Below are 18,087 nucleotides of genomic sequence, written 5' to 3'. Positions count from 1 at the left end.
GAAAAGAAGGACTTTGCTTTTTACAGGTGACATATAACCATCTCCTGCTTTAATTCCAGTGTTCTCAGCCGTGTTCAGAGAGAACCGCGTTGGATGGTCCGGGATGGACAAAACAGGAGGAAAAGGGAAACCCAGTCCAGGTAACGCACCCACCCCCCGCCCAACCCCCCATTCACTAACGAAGCATGCTCATAAAACCACAAACACTTTGTTAAACGGTTAACTCAAAAAAAGGAATAATTTTATTTTTAATTTAAAAATAAAACCTAAGCTTGTTAGGTTAAAGATCAGTAGTTTTAAGTGCTTTATTTGCAGGCTGTAGCTGCGAAGCCACTGTGTGCGTTGAGGATGAGCGGCATAGGCGTCACTGCATGTACGTGTAGCACCAGTGTCACTGCACGTGCACATAGCGCAGGTGTCACTGCATGTATGTGCAGCGCAGGTGTCACTGCACGTACAGGTAGCGCGGGTGTCACTGCACGTACAGGTAGCGCGGGTGTCACTGCATGTATGTGCAGCACAGGTGTCACTGCACGTACACGTAGCGCGGGTGTCACTGCATGTACGCGTAGCGCCAGTCGGTCAGCGGCACGTGCGTCTCTTTGATGGCCTGGGGCGACGTCCAGCGCAGGATGTAGTGGGGACCCCCAGGTTTGTCGTTAGTGCCTGTGCCAAAGGAGAAAAGAAACAGCGGTGAGCACGACACGGAGGCCGAGGGACTTGCCCAGATGTGGCTCAGCGCAGGTGACAAATACAGTTCCCTTCAAAAACCATTCGCTTGTTGACTGAGGGGGGAGTGAACTGAAGGAACTCAGAAGAGTTTAATGGACTGGGAGTGTTTCCCTGTTCTCTGCCGCACAGATCTGCGCAAAGTGCCTGCGATCCTCGCGCCTCTTGAGAAAGTGTCAATAGCGCATCAGTGTTGCTGCGGAACATCTGGTGACGGGGCATCCCGAGAGCCCGGACAACTTAGGTAAGTACATTTAATATATTTTATATATATATATATATATATGTGTGTGTGTATATATATGTGTATATATATATGTATGTGTGTGTATGTATATAAATATATATATATATTTGTATGTGTGTATATCTATACATATACATAGATATACACACATCTACATATATATCTCATATATATACACACATATACATATATGTATATCATACATATATACACATACATGTGTGTGTATATATGTCTCTCATACATATACATGTGTATATATCTCATACATATACACATATATGTATATATAACACATGTATACGTACAGTACATATCTATACATATAGTATGTGTCTATGTATATGTATATATGTATATGTGTGTATATATACACATAGACATATCATCATACATACATATAAAATATTCATATAAATGTGTATGTATATACAAATACATAATACTATATATATACATGTGTGTATATATACAGATATAATACATATATATATGTGTCTGTATCTACAGACACAGACACACGTGTATATATACTTACATATAATAAGTATATATTATGTACAATATATGTAATCACATATGATGTAGGAGAAAAATAATCTTCCACCAATTTAGAAGGAAAAATATTATATAGGAGTGCATTAAATACTTTTATTCCAATAAAAATAAACAGACTTTACAAATACACGTGTAACGTCATTATTACTTTGCAACATTCTGAGAGCTCTAAAGATCGCAAAGAATTGTGCCTAAAGATTTTATAAACCACTTTCTACCTCTTGCAAAGCTGCTTTCCCTCCCTCATTATATTGTAATATTATAATAATACTTTGTGTATTACGGTTCTGTGTCAGCGCTAAGGTGGGAATTACTTCAGGCTTCACTATTCTAGCTTGAAATAGCACAGAACACTTCAGTTACCACTGCAATCTGGTGTTATTTACTAGTTACTAAGTTATCTTCTTATATTTGAAGTGTTTTTCTCCCAAACGCTCTCCAGACATGGGCTGACCAGCTGCCATGTCTCATGGAGATGAGCCGGACTTGGCAGCGTCGGTTTAATGGTTGGACTTGACCCTAAATGTCAATGAGGGGCGCCCGGTGACTGGCAGGAGGGGTTTGTTCTCACCTGAGACGCGGGAGCCGCCGAACGGCTGCTGAGCCACCACGGCGCCCGTCGACTTGTCGTTGATGTAGAAGTTCCCGGCCGCGTTGCGCAGGCGGCTCCGGGCCTGGGCGATGATCGGCCTGCGGGGACAGAACCGGCGCTGAGCGCCACACAACGGCCTCCACCCGCCCGTACCGGCCAAAACCACGCAAAAATACCCTTCTGTATATAACTCAAGGGTCGTCCCTTCTTGAGGTTACTCTGTTCTAAGCCCTCCTCCTGCTTTGGGGTGCAGCCTCCCGTATGCTCCAGAAGATGCCTTTGGGGTAATTTCTCATCGAAAAAGCTTTTTTGGCCTGAAAAACCCCACTTTAGATCCATCCCCCTCCCTCCTCAGCAGAAGGAGGGCTAAAGGCAGGGTAAGCTTTGTGGGAAAGGCTTTATTTTCCCCCTCCCCACGCAGCGCGGGGCTGTGGAGAGACGCGAGCGCGACGGCTCAGCCCAGAAGGGGAAAAAGCATCTTCTCCTTCCCGAGATGCGGCGATTTTGGCACTTACTTCTCCTGGGCGAAGATTGCCCCCGTGAGGCCGTAGGGCGACGTGGTGTCGATGAGATCCAGCACCTCCTGGTACCGCTTCTCCGGGTAGACGTAAACCGTGAGGATGGGGCCAAAAATCTCCTGTATGGTAAAAAAATATATACAGCCCTTAGTGGGGAAAGCCCTAAAAATAAGCAGTGGGTGTTTCAGCACCTGATTAATCTAAAACTGTGATGCAAAAAGAAAACCGGCACCAATTTTTTTTGGTAGAGCTCAATTCTAGGTGCGCAGGAGATGCCTCAGGATGGGGATTTTTGTCCCTTTTGCTCCTTTCCCGGCCCCTCCTGCTCTCACCTCTTTCATGATGGGATCCTGCGGGTCTTTGCTCTCCACGATGCAGGGATCGACGAAATACCCGACGCTGTCGTCGCAGCCGCCTCCCGCCAGGATGGTGAGGTTGGGCGACTTCTTAGCGTGCTCGAGCCATCTCTTGACCCGTGCAAAAGACTGGGAGAAAAGGAAATAATAATTGAAAAAGAAGGGTGGATTTGGGGTCTAAAAGGAGTTCTGGGCAACCCCTTTACGGGCTACGCTGCTCTTCCAGTTTAGAGAGGGGTGGGCAGAGCTGGAAAAACAGTCCCAGACACTCTGAACCTTATGTCTGAGATAGTCTTTCTGCAAAATAACCTGCTTTTCAAGAGGGGCAGCGACTGAGCCATGCAATGCTCCAGGAGGGTGCCAAAGAGGGCTGATATTCACCTCTAATCCATCTCTGATAGTCATACTTGGCTATGAGGATCATCAGCTCTAACTCAGCTCTGATATTCCTACTTTGCTATAAGCAATAAAAACCCATTGAACTTAACACTTACTAAGCCAGGTGGTGTTACCTTCTTGGCCTGGGAGAGGCGAACTCACCTTGTCATCAATCACCGCCGAGAAAAACGTCCCAAAGTCCTGGGCGGGCTGTGGGAAGCCAAAAAGGAGACAATATAAGTACATACTATGCCAAAAGAACTAACTCTGAAATTAGGAGGAGCTTAAATTCCCAAAATTACATTTCCCCCCGTTCCAAACGCAACTCGGCTCGAGCTCCCCCCTTTTCAATTAGTCTGCAGTATTCAGCGACTTACACAATCCTTCCTGCAGACACTGGCTACAAGTTAATTTCTAAGCACTGAAAAAAAAGATGAAGCGGGAGGGGGGACCCACGGAGGGGCGGCGGTGGGGAGAACCAGTGGATAAAAAGCTCGGTTCAATAGGAATTAGTAGCCAGTTACCGCAGTCTCTAATCCCATCAACCACCCGCTGAGCCGCAAAGCCCTTCAGCAGCCCGGCAGCTCCGCTCACGTCTCCCACTTTGATCTTCCCGTGCTCCTCCAGCAGCTTCTCTTTGATCTGGGGCCACAGCGAGTCCGGGGCGTAGAGACGAGAGCAAGCCGAGCATTTCTGGCCGCCGTACTCGAAGGCCGAGCGCAGGGTCCCGTTCACTACGCTGGACACGTCGGCTGAGCTGTGCACCAGGTGGAAATTCTTCCCGCCGCACTCTTGGTGTTGGAGAAAGGGAGAAAAAAAGAGGGAAATGAGGAGTTGTCTGGGCTGCACCGCCTCCGAAAAGCAGAAACCATGGCCAGGTCCCTTGCAAGGGGCTCAGGCAGCCCAGTCTGTGTTTTTTGGGGAACAGGGACAGTGCCACGATCCCGGGAGCACAACCCACGTGTAGATGAGGTTCTTAAGGACACAGCTTATTGCCAGTGTTGGGTTAGCAGTTGGACTTGAGGGTCTTTTCCAACCAAAATGAGTCTATTAATATGATTCTAACCCTGGAGCTGGAGCAGATGTACAGAACTGATGGGAAAGGGACTGACCCAAGTTCCCAAACTTAGTGTGGAGGCTCCGCAACCCCAGAGCATCATCACCTCCCGCCCAAGTGCCAGTTCCCCACCATAAAAGCCCATCCCATACTGGAGAGGACACAATTTACTGTGTCATTTGCTCTCTGCTCACAAAGAAAGGAATCCTGGCCACCATTTCAGCTTCTCCCCGAGAAAGGGAGAAACTAACCCACCCCCCAAAAAGGTGCAAGACGCAGCGGTTACCTCCGGCCAGGCGTGGGAAATTGCGGTAGTGATCCAGGTTTTCGGATACCTGCTTCCAGAGCCGCTTGAAAGTCCTGGAAGAGAAAGGAGGAGCTGCTGTGTCTTTGCACAGAGGTGGCACTTGGTTTAAAGGCACATCTGGGTGATGCAATGTGCTGCAGGGGACCCCAGCAAACCCCTGCGTTCCCTCCCCAAAACAAGGGATGCCCTGCAAGCAGAAAAGGAGATGCTGACAATGAAACCACAGGTATTAAGGCAATGGCACTACACAACAGTTTTAAAATAAGCAGCTGTTGCAGTGAAGACACAGGAGTGAGCATCCAGCAGAAGTTTCTGTTCTTTCGCCCCTTCCTTTCGGTCCTTACTGTGACAAACCCCTTGGCTGGAAAACAATAAAAATGCTAATAACCTCCCAGCAGGAGGCACAGCCACTAATACTAATTTATGAGCTTCCCACCGCTAAAGCACGATGCTCATCCGACCATGTCCATGGTCGGTGGAGCGGGGTCCCCAGGTTTAATAGCCCGTTACGGGCTGCCGGGGCCCTCAGCATCGCTAACGCGCCCCAACGAGCAGGTTTGCAAATCTCGGTGGGGCTGGCGTCGCGCTGCGGTTACTGGAGCCAAACTGCAGCATCCCTGGGAGACAGGGCACTGTCACACACAGCTTCAGCTACTCTCTGTGCCTTGAGTTTAGCAACACAAACACCCTGCCATTAAACCCGCTCTGTGCAGCAAAATAAACTGGTTAGATATTTTTTCAGTTAGATTTAAACCCTACTTTAACATCATCGGGTGAGGATAGCCGGTTGTTTGCCTGCTGCCCTACTCAACGCTGACCTACATGATCACAGGACCCGCAGATGAGCACTCGGCATCATCCCAGCCAGCGGTTCCTCGCTATCGTTCCCCTAAATCGCTCCCCTCGCCAACGTACAGGACGCTGCCGGTGAAATTGAGCCCGCAGAAGTGCTCGGATCTGGTGACGGTGTCTCCGAAGACGGGCCCGTCCGCCAGCACGAACTGCACGACGTTGGGAGGGAGCCCGGCTTCCAGCAGGACCTTGTAGACGGCGTAGTTGGAGAGCACGGCGGTGTCGCTGGGCTTCCACAGGACCACGTTTCCCTGCGGGAGAGGAGAAAGTCAGCACGGGAGAAAAGGCTTAAGCCCGCACACAGCTGTGCAAGGCTTAAATGCTCCGGCAAAAGCCTGGCCCGCAGCCCGCGGTGGATGGGACCTGAGCAACGGCACCTTCGGGTGATTCACACCTGCCTTGTGCCCCAGCATTGGTTTTGAAAAGGGCTGTGATGGGCCTGGCCAGCGGAAGCACAAATTCATAGAATCATAGAATCATTTTGGTTGGAAAAAATCTTTAAGATTATCAAGTCCAACCGTTCTGTCCCTGCCCTATGTCCTGAGAACCTCGTGTCCGTCTGTCCAGCCCTCCAGGGATGGTGACTCCAGCACTGCCCTGGGCAGCCTGTTCCAATGCCCCACAGCCCTTTGGGGAAGAAATTGTTCCCACATCCAACCTCAACCTCCCCTGGCGCAACTTGAGGCCGTTTCCTCTGCTCCTGGCGCTTGTTCCTGGGGAGCAGAGCCCGACCCCCCTGGCTCCAAGCTCCTTTCAGGCAGTTCAGAGATCAGAAGGTCTCCCCTCAGCTCCTGTTCTCCCCTTTCACACCCCGGGTCGCTGTGCCAGACTCACACTCCCCATTACCAGGGACACAGTTTTCCCTTCCCTAAGAGGAGCCACAAAACACACACCTGGTTTACATCTCAGGAAATGGGACATCACCACTAAGAAATGTACTTACGACAATCGCAAGTCCCGTCACCCGCTGCCACCGGGTCTGCGCACAACCCAGCGGGTATTTGTACCAGCCAAAGCACTGACATAAAACCTCTGGCTCGGATTAATCGTGCGCAAGCAAACAGCACAATTGGCTGGAAAACACAGGGCCCGAGCGCTGCTGGAGGCTCCCACCCCTTTGGCTCTGTGCCACCGGCCTCCTCTTGTTTTTTTTCCCCTCAGTGCAACAATAAATTAATTAATCTCAGCCCAAATTCATCAGGTTATTACAGCCCCTCCCCAAAACCCACCCTGCAAAGGCAGGTGCTCCCTGTGCTCGACAGGCAAACATACAGGAATGCTGTTTACCAATCCTTGGAATGGATCCTTGGATCTCATCTCCCATTTCAATGCCAGGGCCACAACCTGCTCTCTGCAACCACCGCCCTAACGCACCCGCTGCACCCAAAAAGTGTCCAAGGGGAACCTGAGCGATGACAAACCAACTGCACTTTTGGGGCACAACAGCACCCTGAAGCCTCGTTCACAGAGCAAGCGCCACGCACAGAAACAAAACCCCGCTCTATTCACATCTCCCTGCAGCATCTTCACCTTCTCTTGACTTAAAACTCAGCCTAAAAGCAAAAAGACACCTTTATTCTGAACAATAACCCCTCCAAGAGCAGGTGTGGGTAGTTCTGCCTTTTTCAACGCCTCCCCACCCCACCTATCCATCAGTGAACAGGTCTAAAATCCAGCCACTAGAACGCCTTCTTGTAATTAAAGACAGCTGTGCCTAATTGCAAGGCAGCTGATTGAAGGATGAGCAGAAGCGGGAGCCCAGGTGTGACCTATTGAACAGCACCAGAGTACCAAGAGGGCTGAATTTGCTCCTTGGGGATGCCAAACCAGGCCAACCGCAGCCTTGGGGAGAGTGAGTCCCCCTTCCCAGCCTTTCTGTGGCCTGTCCTCCCCATCCCTGGCTTTCCCAAACCACCGCGACACTCACCATCAATGCCGGAGCTCCGGCCAGGTTGCCACCGATCGCTGTGAAGTTGAAGGGCGAGATGGCTGCCACGAAACCCTGCGGGTGGGAGAGGAAAGGGACGGGTGGGTGTCGGCAAAAACAGGGAGTTTGGGGAAAAAAAAGGGAGTCTGAGAAGCGGCGGGCAGCCCCTCACCTCCAGCCCCCGGTACACCATGCTGTTGGTGCTGACGTCCACGCTGATGGGCTGGTTGCTCTCCAGCTCCAGCGCATACTTGGCATTGAATCGGAAGAAGTCGATCAGCTCGGCAGCGGCATCGATTTCTGCCTGGATCACTGTTTTACCCTGCGGGGAGAGGTCGCGTCAAATAAAGGCACTAACATGTCAAATAAAAGCACTAAACGGAGGGTTTTTGGGGGATGCAGCAACGTGAGGTGCAGCACGGCGCATGCGGTGCTTGTGCCAGGGGACATCGTGTCCACCCCTGCAGAGCCCCCCCTTTCCCATGTTGCAAGGAAAACCCCTGATAATTGCAGCCCATTTCTGCTCCTATTCAGTTCAAAGACTCGCACCCAAAATAATCCTTCAGCAGCTCTTCCTCCCGAGCTTCCCTGGCTCCTGTTTCCCCAAATTCCCTCCCATTCACCCCAAATGTCAACCCTGCATCCCCCTTACCTGCCCAACCATGGTTTTGGCCAGCACCTCCGCTCGCCTGGGGCCGCTCAGCAGGTCGGCTGCTTTCAGGAAGATCTGGGCTCGGTCCTGGACAGGTTTCAGGTCCCATTCTTTCCTGGCCGCCAAGGCAGCGTTAATGGCTTTGTTAATGAGCTCCTGCGGAAGAAAAGGGGTAAGGAACAAGGAGGAACTCATCACGTCACCATCCAGCTCCAGGCACAAACCACAGGAGCCATTTTCCCGTCACAATCCCAAATTTGCACGTCCTGGTACCAATTTATTCTGAGATCCCCAGAAGCACCAACAGTGGCCTCTGGAGCCTCCCTGGTCAGAATCTGAGCAGCCATTTGTGTTTCATCCAGATTTCCCACCAGCAATCTCAAAGGACATCGCGCTGCAAGGTTTGCAACCCTGCGAGATACAGCCTGGCGAAATGCTGCCACTACCCCCCAAAACAAACAGACAGTAAAAAAGGAAGAGGAAAGCAGCTGGGTGTACTCACCTTGTCGGCATAGCAGTACTTGGCCACCTTGTGCGCACGGTTAAATGGCTGAAAAGAGAAGAAAAGCCTCTGTAGTCATCGGTGTGACAGAGCTCCCTCCTCCTGGGTACATCCTCCTGTTCTGTTTCCACTTGTTAAATAAGAGTTTTTCCCCAAACTCACCGACAGCTGGTACCGCACATTCGGTGTCCACACCTCTTCGCCCCCGATCACGCAGGGGATGGCTTCTGTCTTGCCTTTCAGGTCGGCGAGCGCCTGAGTGAGAGGAGGAGGATGAGGAGGAAAAGAGCATTACGGTGGGAGCTTCACATACAGAACTCCGCCAGACCCCCCTCCATCCATCATCCATCAATCCATCCATCCATCCTCCCCCACAAAGGGACACCTGGGGACAGGCATCCTTCTGTCCCCTGCTCATAGAGTGTCTGTGGGCTGGAGGGATGGGGACAGGAGGGACAGCCCCAATTGTTCCCAAAGGGAAGGAGCTGGGGCCCAGGAGAGTGCGTGGGGCTGCTGTGCAGCACCAGAAGTACAAACTAGGACCTTAAACCACACCCCCAAAATCCCGATCCCCCGCAGCGGTACCTTCTGAAGTGCTGCTCGCTCGGGGCTCCCCGGCTTAAACTCGAGGATGGGCTCGTTGGTCACCTCGATGGCCGCGTGGTGCTGCCATCGCCACCTGCGAGAGACAGACACTGAAATCCTCCTTGTTTTCCTCCTTCTCTCCGCACCCCAGCTCCAATAACGTGTTTTATTGTTTTACGTTGCGCTCCTTGGCCAAACCAGCTACGCAAGCCCAGGCACACCCCCATGATATCTGTCATCCCACCCATCGGGTGATGATGGTGGAGCCAAGAACCAAGCGTGGACACGGCTCCCATCCAGCTCTCCCTTCTCTTTGCTCTAGAAAAGCTGCTCGAAAAGGAGTTTTTAAGGGACTACACACAAAGCAAGCTCCGAATCAATCTGGTTTGCTCCCCTGGCAAAGTCCATGGCCTGGCACCGTCCAGTGAGCAGCTGGACCTTGGCCAGCTCGGGTTGTGCATTTCCCAACCCCACTCCAGCATTAAATTGCGCATCTCAGCAATTTTGCCCACCCCCCCCCCTAAAAAAAGAAAAAAAAGGGGGGGCAAAAAGGGAAAAAAAAAGGGGGCAAAAAGGGAAAAAAAAGTGCAAAAGTGCAAAGAAGTGGAGAAAGAACAGTGGGTGGAAGCAAAGCAAAGAAGGTGCTCGGTAAGAAATATGGGGGGGCTGGGGCAGCAAAAGCGAACAAAGGCAACGCAAAGGGACCCCCCGGGCTCCCTTTGCGCGGCCACGCGTGGGAACACAGCAGGAACGGGGGTTCGGTGGGGTTTGGTGTGTGTGTCCCCGGGGAAGGGGAGCGCAGGGGGACAGGAGGAGCGGACGGGGGGCACAGGGACCCCGCACTCACCCGCGGCCGCGCAGCCCCCGCAGCGCCCGCCACATCCCGGCCCCGCCGCGCTCCGCGTCCAACGGCCGCTCCCAAACACGGGGGGGAGATTAAGACAAGAACATAAAATAATTTAATAAAAAAAATAGAGAGGGAAGCGGGTTGCTCCCGGAGCCACCCCACACTCGTGCACTCTCTGCGGGGCGTGTCCTCCACCCCTCCCGTGGGGCGGGAATGGGGTGGCCTCGCCTGTCCCTCCCCCAACCCCCCGTCCCGTCGCCCCAGTGGTTGCGCCCGGCCAACGGCGCGCGGTCGCGCGCTGCCGCACGTGGGAAGGGGCGGGGCGCTGGAATGAGCTAAAAATAATTAACACACCCTCCCCCCCCCCTCGTAATTAAGCGCAAAGCGAACCGCCCACCCACCCGAAGGAGGCGGCTCCGGCGGCGGCTCCGGCCTCGGCGGCGGCTCCGGGCTCGAACCTGCGCGGGGAGAAAGAGAAACACGAGCTGAGGCGGCTGCTGCGGTTCCCCTTAGCAACTAACAATTAGCAATATAGGAGGATTTTAGCCCAAAACGGGGCCTGGCCCGGGCAGAGGCTGTTTTGCGATTGGTTATTTTTATTTGCAGAAAGGATATCGGCACTTTAAGAGTTGCAGCTGAAAGACACGAATTTTTAAGGGGGGTTTGGGGTATTTTGGGAGCCCAGATCACCTGCCAAGCCGCAAGGAAGGTTCCCCCAACCCAAGCTCCAAATGCACAAGCAGTTTTTGCTTTAAAGGTGTTTTCCAACCCAAGAATTAACGCACACAGAGCCATGAACCAGGAGTTTGGTATTTATTTTATATATTTTTTTTTTGTTTCCTTGTAACCAGAAAAGGACAATGACCCGTTTTCATCACCAGCTCCCGCTCCCCCCTTTGCGGGATGGGGTCCCGATGGGCCGAGCGCCGAAGGATGAACCGCTCCGGAGGGACAGCGGGGCCGAGGATGGACAGACGGACGGACGGGAGCCCGGAGCGCTGTATGAGGAGCAGACCTGGAAGGGTCGGGGGGTTTGGTTTTGGCACTAAAAAAAGGAAAATGGAGATAATGTGCTGGAAGTGCGAATGGTTCTGGCTCGCGCTGCGGGTGGTTCTCGGTGCCCCGGCTACAGGGGATTAAATTCCATCCCCAAAAATACGTGTACCCTTTGGTCTGCTTGCAAATTCCAGCCACAGAGAAACATGGATTTACATCTCGACTCCGGAGCAAACTGGTTCATCCTTCGTCCTTTCCTCACCAGAGATCAAATAGCATCATCAGTTCAGTCTTTTTCTTTGTTTTCTTTAAAATAAGCTGATATACAGAATATAAAGCACAATATTTACAACAGTACGGTAAACAGGTTCATTTCCACACGGATCAGTAGTCTGTTTTCATGTGTATAAAAGAAACTCTTACATGACCTAAGAGGAACCGACAAGAAGTAACACAGCGTGGGGCAAGAATCATCAATACCCTCCACTTCGATGCGTTAATTAATAAATAATTGATTTTGGCAGAACAGCTACGTACACTTTAGCCGCAGGGAAGGTGTTCGAAGGGCTGAATTATGTGTCGCTTTTGGTGAAACCACGTTACGCAAGAGGTGCGTTTGGTGACCGAGATTGTCATCGTCCTCAACACTAATACAGAAAGAGATTTCAGATGAAATCTGCGCAGGGATTGTGGCACGGGGGCACCGGGGTGTTTTGCCATAGAAATAACACAGGTTTGAATGACCCCAGTGTTTATTTGAAGTATTAAAATCATTATTTCCTCCATAAATGGAGCCGGCCAGACCTACGAGCACCCCCTGTGCTTACAGAAGCGCTTTGCTGTTGGACTGCCCCAAATGAGGAGGGAATTGTGATTTCTAGAAGCATCAGGTACCCACTTCTCACACACGATTTGCTGCTTCTTCAAAAGAGAAGCTTTGAGAGGCTCCCGCCAACGCGGAAGGGGCTTAAAACACTGAACTACACACAAAAACAGACAAAAAGAAATAAGCGAGTGTTTCTTCACTGCTCTGCCAAGACTTGGGTTCAGCCAATTCCAAATTTGGCAGGTAGTGCTTCTAGTTCACCCCTAAAACCAACGTTATTAACACCAGGATACTATGTGTTGCCATTACTGGCAATTTCGCACTTAAAACTTAAACTGACAGAAGTTACATTCTACTAAAAGCTGGGAAAAACAAAATAAAGGATTTGGGTGACTTAACACTGAAAGCAAATATTTAAAAACCCAGGTGTTCCCCTGCAACCAAGTCCTGGCCCCCTGCAAAAGAATAAAATACCAGACATCCTAAAGCCAAACGTGGAAAATCCTCACCGGGGTATTATTACCACCGGTTCTTCGTTTTGCTGTGACAAACATTTCAACATTCCGCTCTAAAAGGTGAAACAGAGACATCCCGGTGGCGCAATTCGCTACCTCGTGTGCTCCAACACAAAGGATTTTCCCTGTTTTTCCAGAGGGAAACACAAGGCAATCTCTGGTTGACGTGTCGAGGCTGCGAGCACCCGCCCATCGCCGCCGTTTTGCCGAGCACCCCGCTGGTATTTTTGCTGGCAGGAATGGTTATGCCAAAAAAATAAATAGTAATTTCATATTAGAAGTAGCTTTAGATCTCTATTCAGGCATGATGCTGATTTATGTTGTTTCATCAAGTTAATTCCAGTTTAGAGCGGTGTAGATGATTACAATTTCTCTTCCAAGCAGGTAACCACAAATGCTCTTTGGGGCAGACCATAAGGTTGCTGTGCTGCTGTGTCCTTACCCTCTTCAGCAGAATCAGGATAAAACAAGCCAAAAACTGCAAAACAGGGGAAAGAGCAACAATTGTGCAGTCACAGCAAAGCCCTGAACCTGTTTTGCTCTCCCTCCCGCTCCGAGGAAGCGATGGGCGAGTGTTTCGCAGCCAAACCTGCTCCATTATTCGTGTTGTCGCTTGAAACCGTTGGAGAATTTGGAGTCCGGAAGATACTTTACAAGGGACTAATCGCATTTGCTAACAGAATTCTGTTTGCACTTTAAAAACCTCTAATAAAAATAGAATATATAGTGTGTTTTTTATAAATAGATTACACATTTAGCTTAGATGAGTTTCATTACATTCCCCCCGCCCCCAATGCATTTTTGTAAAAGCTTTTTGTGTTTGTCATTGTGTGAACTATGATCATTACTAAGTCTTTGAAAACAAAATCATTTGTACCACATTATTCTTTGGACATTTTTTCACAACATGCATCCACAAAAGCAACTGCCATTTGTTTACTGAAAACATGTTTTTTTGTACAAACCCATGTTAGGAATTTGATCTGTTATTACACTGCTAACAAGCAAAAAAATTTGCTTCCTTGAAAACCCCTTTTAAAAAATGAGAAACAATGAGGAGGATTTTCTGATTGTACGTCTAAAAAAGTGTCAATATGACACCGCATTAAGAATAGAAAACAAAAATAAAGTATTTACAGCTTTACGAAGGGAAGGGAAAGAGGTCATCAAAATCATTTCCAGCATTTTCACCTTTTTTTTCTGGCAAGCTTTTGATCTGGTTTGTACTTAAACGCAACAGAACGGGAGCACTGGCAGCTGGATCAGCAGCATCGCTTGAAACGAACCCAAAGTCCTCCCAGGGCAATGGTCAAGGACCAACCCTCACAACTGCCGAGAGGTTGATCCACCGAGTCCTACACGGTCCTAAAGGAAAATAAACCCCCGATCCCGACTACAAAACCACCTTTTCTGCTCTAAAAATGGATTACATACGGTTATAAGAAAGACACCGACAACCACGGTAAATCACCGTCATACACATCACCACCGTACACGTTATTTCTCTACCCTCTACTATGGACCCACATCCCGTACACTTACCAAACGCAGCCCTATATGGATTATAATCCTCGTGATTATGGCTCCGAGATAAATCGCAGGTTACAACCGGCTTGTGCCCACCGCTGAATTTCTGCTCCCTCGCTCAGCTCTTGCCATCAAACCGAGGATATTCCTTCCTACCCTCAACCCTAGTTTCAAAAATACTCAGCCGTTTTCTTTCTAGGACACCGAGTTTGAAAGAAAAATAACCAAACACCAGCAGCTAAGCCGGACGGCCCTTAAAATCGCTCCGTTTATCCGGTACCAAAGAGCATTTAATGATTGAGGGGAGCTGATTCACTGTGCAAGGCTTAACCGTGTCCCCACCAAAGTCACTAAAGCGTTACAGACGTTCAGCTTTGGCAGATGGTTTCTCAGCCTCCTGAGAAACGACGTATTAGCAGCTGAAGTTCATCCAGGCTTGAACACCTTAAGAGTACTTGATTGAAAACATGCAGTCCCAGCCCCCTCAAAAATATATCACATCTCTCACCCCACCCACCCAGCCCCAACTCGCAGCCTTGGTGAACGTGACATTTACCGCTCAGGCCACCTAAGAAATCATAGGAATGAGCACTTTGGAATATAGTTTCTTTTCCAGAGATAAGTTATCTACATTTACACGATGAAGTAGGCTTTGAAAAAAAGCCCCTAACCCACACCACAAGAACCAAGAAGTTGCTAGCTACTCTGTGAGTAACTGCACTGAGTATTGCCATCAGTAGGGAAACCACAAGGATGTCCTTGGATCTATTTGCTGGGACAGAAGCCACCAAGTGTGGATCCAGATGGATCACCCCAGTACCCTTCCTCAATCTGAAAAGCCACAGGGAGCCCCGTTTGATTCACGTAGCCTAAAAGCACCACCGTGTCCGAGCAGCCGGATCTGAACAGCGACCAAACTCCAGGCAGCACCAAAGCAGCTCAAATTGGAGATATTACTGTACCCACAGCTCCGGTGCGAGCAGAAACCCGCCGAGGTCCTGCCCCTCTGCCAGGCTGTGCGAGACCGAGCAGATTTCTGCCCAGGAACGTGCTGTTTGCTGAGACACTTGTGCTCTTTTTGGAAGAAAGCAACGCTGCTCTATGCTGGCTGTACACTTACAACGCAACCGCCCTGGTTTCAGATCAATACATAAGAGAGGCTTGGAAGTAAATACTCAGGAAGCTAGAAAGATTGGCCAGCTTACCTTTACATAACACTGAGAGGGTGCTTAAATCGGGTATTTCCCTGTCCAGTCCTAGCACTGCTCCTACAAAGCAGTTTCTAAGCTTCCTGGCAGGAAAAGAAAATAAATACATTTGGTATTTATTCCAAGTCTAGTTAACTACACAGCTACCTCTAGGCAGTATTAACTACACTTTCAATCTTGGTCTAAAAAAACAAACCAAAAAGATTATTGGCTGAGGTTTATACCCTGTTTTTACCTGGCTGAGGTGCTACAATTCCCACTATAACCATGAAGAGCTTGATGATGCCAGAGTTTCCTCAAATACCACCAAGTGATCTGACTTTGGGTGCTGCTTTCTCCTGTGTAAAAATACAGAAAGATTGACAAAGCCTAGATCTTCTCACAGAAAAAGCACACGGCTGTTCCTCCCTAATTCTAGGGCAGCAGTAATTGGGGATTCATGTTACTACGCCCTAAAAGGGATTACGGTATTTTCCGATGTTCAGCTTTTCTGAAGAACAGTGGTCTGGGAACCCTCCCAATGTCACGTCTCAAGCCTCCATCTAAACCACCGCATGTCAGTTTATCCCGATGCTTCAACTACCCCACTCTAAACATCATGAAAGCAGCATAAAATGGAGTTATCTCCCTGTCAGCAAAGTAAATCTGCAAACGCTATGGTTTCAAAAGAAAAAAAATCCTGAAAAAAAATACAAACCAACATGGGAACTGAAGGGCTGATTCCCCTCGTAATCCAATCACCGGGAACAAAGGCATTGTAATATGACATTCCTCCTCAAAAGAAGCTCTACAGATAATAACATGTGCAAATGTGTTTTTAGCTTTCCTTTCCCCAAGAGATAACTGTAGCCCAGCAGGGACCAAACATTCCATATAAATAAGGCGAGCTTTTTTTGTAGTTTTTGTTGGTTTTTTTTTGCATAGTAGTTTATCAGTGATAGTCCCACCCCACAGAACCCTCCTTTGTCCCCCCGCTTTGCCACCGAGCTGAGATTCGCTGCTTCAGATTCTGGAGTCTAGTAGAGAGCTCCTACAAATCCCAAAGACTCCTTCCCCCCAAAAGCTGGAGTGAAGACATTCCTTTTAATATTGTATAACTGCTTAATCCTAAAAGCTCTCTTCTAAACCCACTATTATTTTTAAATGTTTACAGTTCAATTTGGAGGCATTCTTTTGTTCTGCCAGACATTGGTAATTGTACCATAATAGTCTTGGCTTCGTGTCTCATTTTGCCAGCGTTCCTTTTGCCAATCAGTGCAGCAGTTCAATAAAACCATAAGCTTATTGAAATACCCAGAGCCTTTGCAGCATCATCCTCTGCTGCCACCAGATTTTTTTATAAATAAGATTTTTTATAAAAACATCTGCTATTAATATTCCACTGGAGCTCCAAGTGGCTCAGCTTGGGGCAAAGGCACAATTAAAACACCATGTTTTCTTACAGGACTCTGCATTTATGATTTGTATAACAATAGAAATGTACAGCACCAATCCTTGGGTGGGGTGAGGATGCGTGTAGGAATGAGTCCTTAGAAACCCCGTGCAAGGGCTTACAAGTCTTTTTTTTATTCCCACGTCAGTGTATAGCTTTTTAAATCTTTTCTTGTATCTTCCCTTTCACTGGAACGGCCCAACTACGTATCAGCTGACCATGGGCTCCACATCCGTCTCTCTGTCCAACTCATCCTGAATTTCATCTGTGTTTCCTGAGTCGCTGCTGGCTACAGAGCTGGGAGATGGAGAATTTCTGTAGACAAATTCAGAGCGAGCTTTAGACAAACAAATATCATTGACAAAGTAACTTTTAAAAAAGAAACCTTTAAAGAAAACGGCCACTTTCACTTCCCAAAATAATTTAAGGTATCCCCTGTTAACATTAAACTTTAGGTTTACAGGAAGTATCGTCAGTAAACTTAAGCTTCCCATGTGTTGCTACCCCAGCCCTGCCCTCTCCTATTCAAACAAAAAGGCCGCCCTAGATTTATGGATGGGGAAATGGAAATGAAGTCCAACAACCACACTACATACAATCTCAAAAACTCCAAAGTTTCTCTTCTTGTTGTTCTTAAGACAGAGTGTGTACTGGGGGTGAGCAAGACCGAAGAAAAATCCTCCACAGTAAAGGGTTCTTAACACGTGAGAGGATTAAAACCCAAATCCCTCATCTAAGTCCACAGTCAAGATTTAATGTGAGCTTTTGGAAGAATTCTAGATCTATGATGTTAAGACTAAATGTCAGTTCAAGTTAGAGTTCAACATTGTTGAATCCTTAAAGGTGTTACTGTGTGTAGGAACCTAAACTGGATAGACTGGAAAAATGGGCTGATTCCAATGGGATGAAGTTCAACAAGGCCAAGTGCCGGGTGCTGCACTTTGGCCACAACCCCCCCTGCAGCGCTCCAGGCTGGGCACAGAGTGGCTGCAGAGCAGTCGGGCAGAAAGGGACCTCGGGGTACTAATTGACAGGAAGCTCAACAGGAGCCAACAGTGTGCCCAGGCGGCCAAGAAGGCCAGTGATGTCCTGTCCTGTATCCAAACTAGCGTGGTCAGCAGGCCAAGGGCAGTGATCCTTCCCCTGTGCTCTGCATTGGGGAGGCCACACCTGGAGTGTTGTGTTCAGTTCTAGGCCCCTCAGCTCAGGAAAGAGATTGAAGTGCTGGAGCGGGTCCAGAGAAGAGCAACAAGACTGGGGAAGGGACTTGAACACAAGCCCTATGGGGAGAGGCTGAGGGAGCTGGGCTTGTTTAGTCTGGAGAAGAGGAGGCTTAGAGCTGAGCTCAGCACTCTCTAGAACTACCTGAAGGGCAGTTCTAGCCAGGTGGGGATTGGGCTCTTCTCCCAGGCATCAGCAATAGGACAAGGGGCCATGGGCTTCAACTCTGCCAGGGGAAATTGAGGCTGGAGATTA

General features: G+C 49.1%; 2 protein-coding genes across 3 annotated transcripts in view; both read right to left on the bottom strand.

The window, feature by feature from the left end:
• Nucleotides 1–207: 207 nt before the first annotated feature.
• Nucleotides 208–10,286, bottom strand: ALDH4A1 (aldehyde dehydrogenase 4 family member A1). Its single transcript, XM_065038096.1, has 15 exons — nt 10,108–10,286; nt 9,261–9,354; nt 8,838–8,930; nt 8,676–8,723; nt 8,174–8,329; nt 7,694–7,843; nt 7,522–7,596; nt 5,658–5,845; nt 4,722–4,795; nt 3,973–4,169; nt 3,541–3,588; nt 2,977–3,129; nt 2,642–2,763; nt 2,106–2,224; nt 208–666 (listed from the first exon to the last, which is right to left on the bottom strand). The coding sequence occupies exons 1-15, from the start codon at nt 10,140–10,142 to the stop codon at nt 554–556; spliced, it is 1,665 nt and encodes a 554-aa protein (XP_064894168.1). The 5' UTR covers nt 10,143–10,286; the 3' UTR covers nt 208–553.
• Nucleotides 10,287–15,591: 5,305 nt separating this feature from the next.
• IFFO2 (intermediate filament family orphan 2) overlaps nt 15,592–18,087 on the bottom strand; it is a 37,141-nt gene continuing 34,645 nt past the window's right edge. Inside the window, exon 9 of one of the 2 annotated variants that reach the window (XM_005507984.4) lies at nt 15,592–16,926. In XM_005507984.4, coding sequence (XP_005508041.4) covers nt 16,821–16,926 — 106 coding nt within the window. In that variant the 3' untranslated portion in view covers nt 15,592–16,820. The remainder of the gene's footprint in view (nt 16,927–18,087) is intronic. The other variant, XM_065038097.1, reaches the window with a different exon arrangement.

The sequence above is a fragment of the Columba livia genome, chromosome 21, assembly GCF_036013475.1.
Source record: "Columba livia isolate bColLiv1 breed racing homer chromosome 21, bColLiv1.pat.W.v2, whole genome shotgun sequence".
Taxonomy (NCBI): Eukaryota; Metazoa; Chordata; class Aves; order Columbiformes; family Columbidae; genus Columba; species Columba livia.
This window is presented reverse-complemented; position numbering and strand designations above follow the sequence as displayed.

What these genes read in the sequence shown, in the direction of transcription:
- ALDH4A1 (XM_065038096.1), bottom strand. Translation starts at nt 10,142, where the DNA reads ATGTGGCGGGCGCTGCGGGGGCTGCGCGGCCGCGG. An exon ending in CCAAAACCATGGTTGGGCAG is followed by an intron (nt 7,844 to 8,173) that starts GTAAGGGGGATG and finishes CTCTCCCCGCAG; the next exon opens with GGTAAAACAGTGATCCAGGC. An exon ending in AGGATCCCATCATGAAAGAG is followed by an intron (nt 2,764 to 2,976) that starts GTGAGAGCAGGA and finishes TTTACCATACAG; the next exon opens with GAGATTTTTGGCCCCATCCT.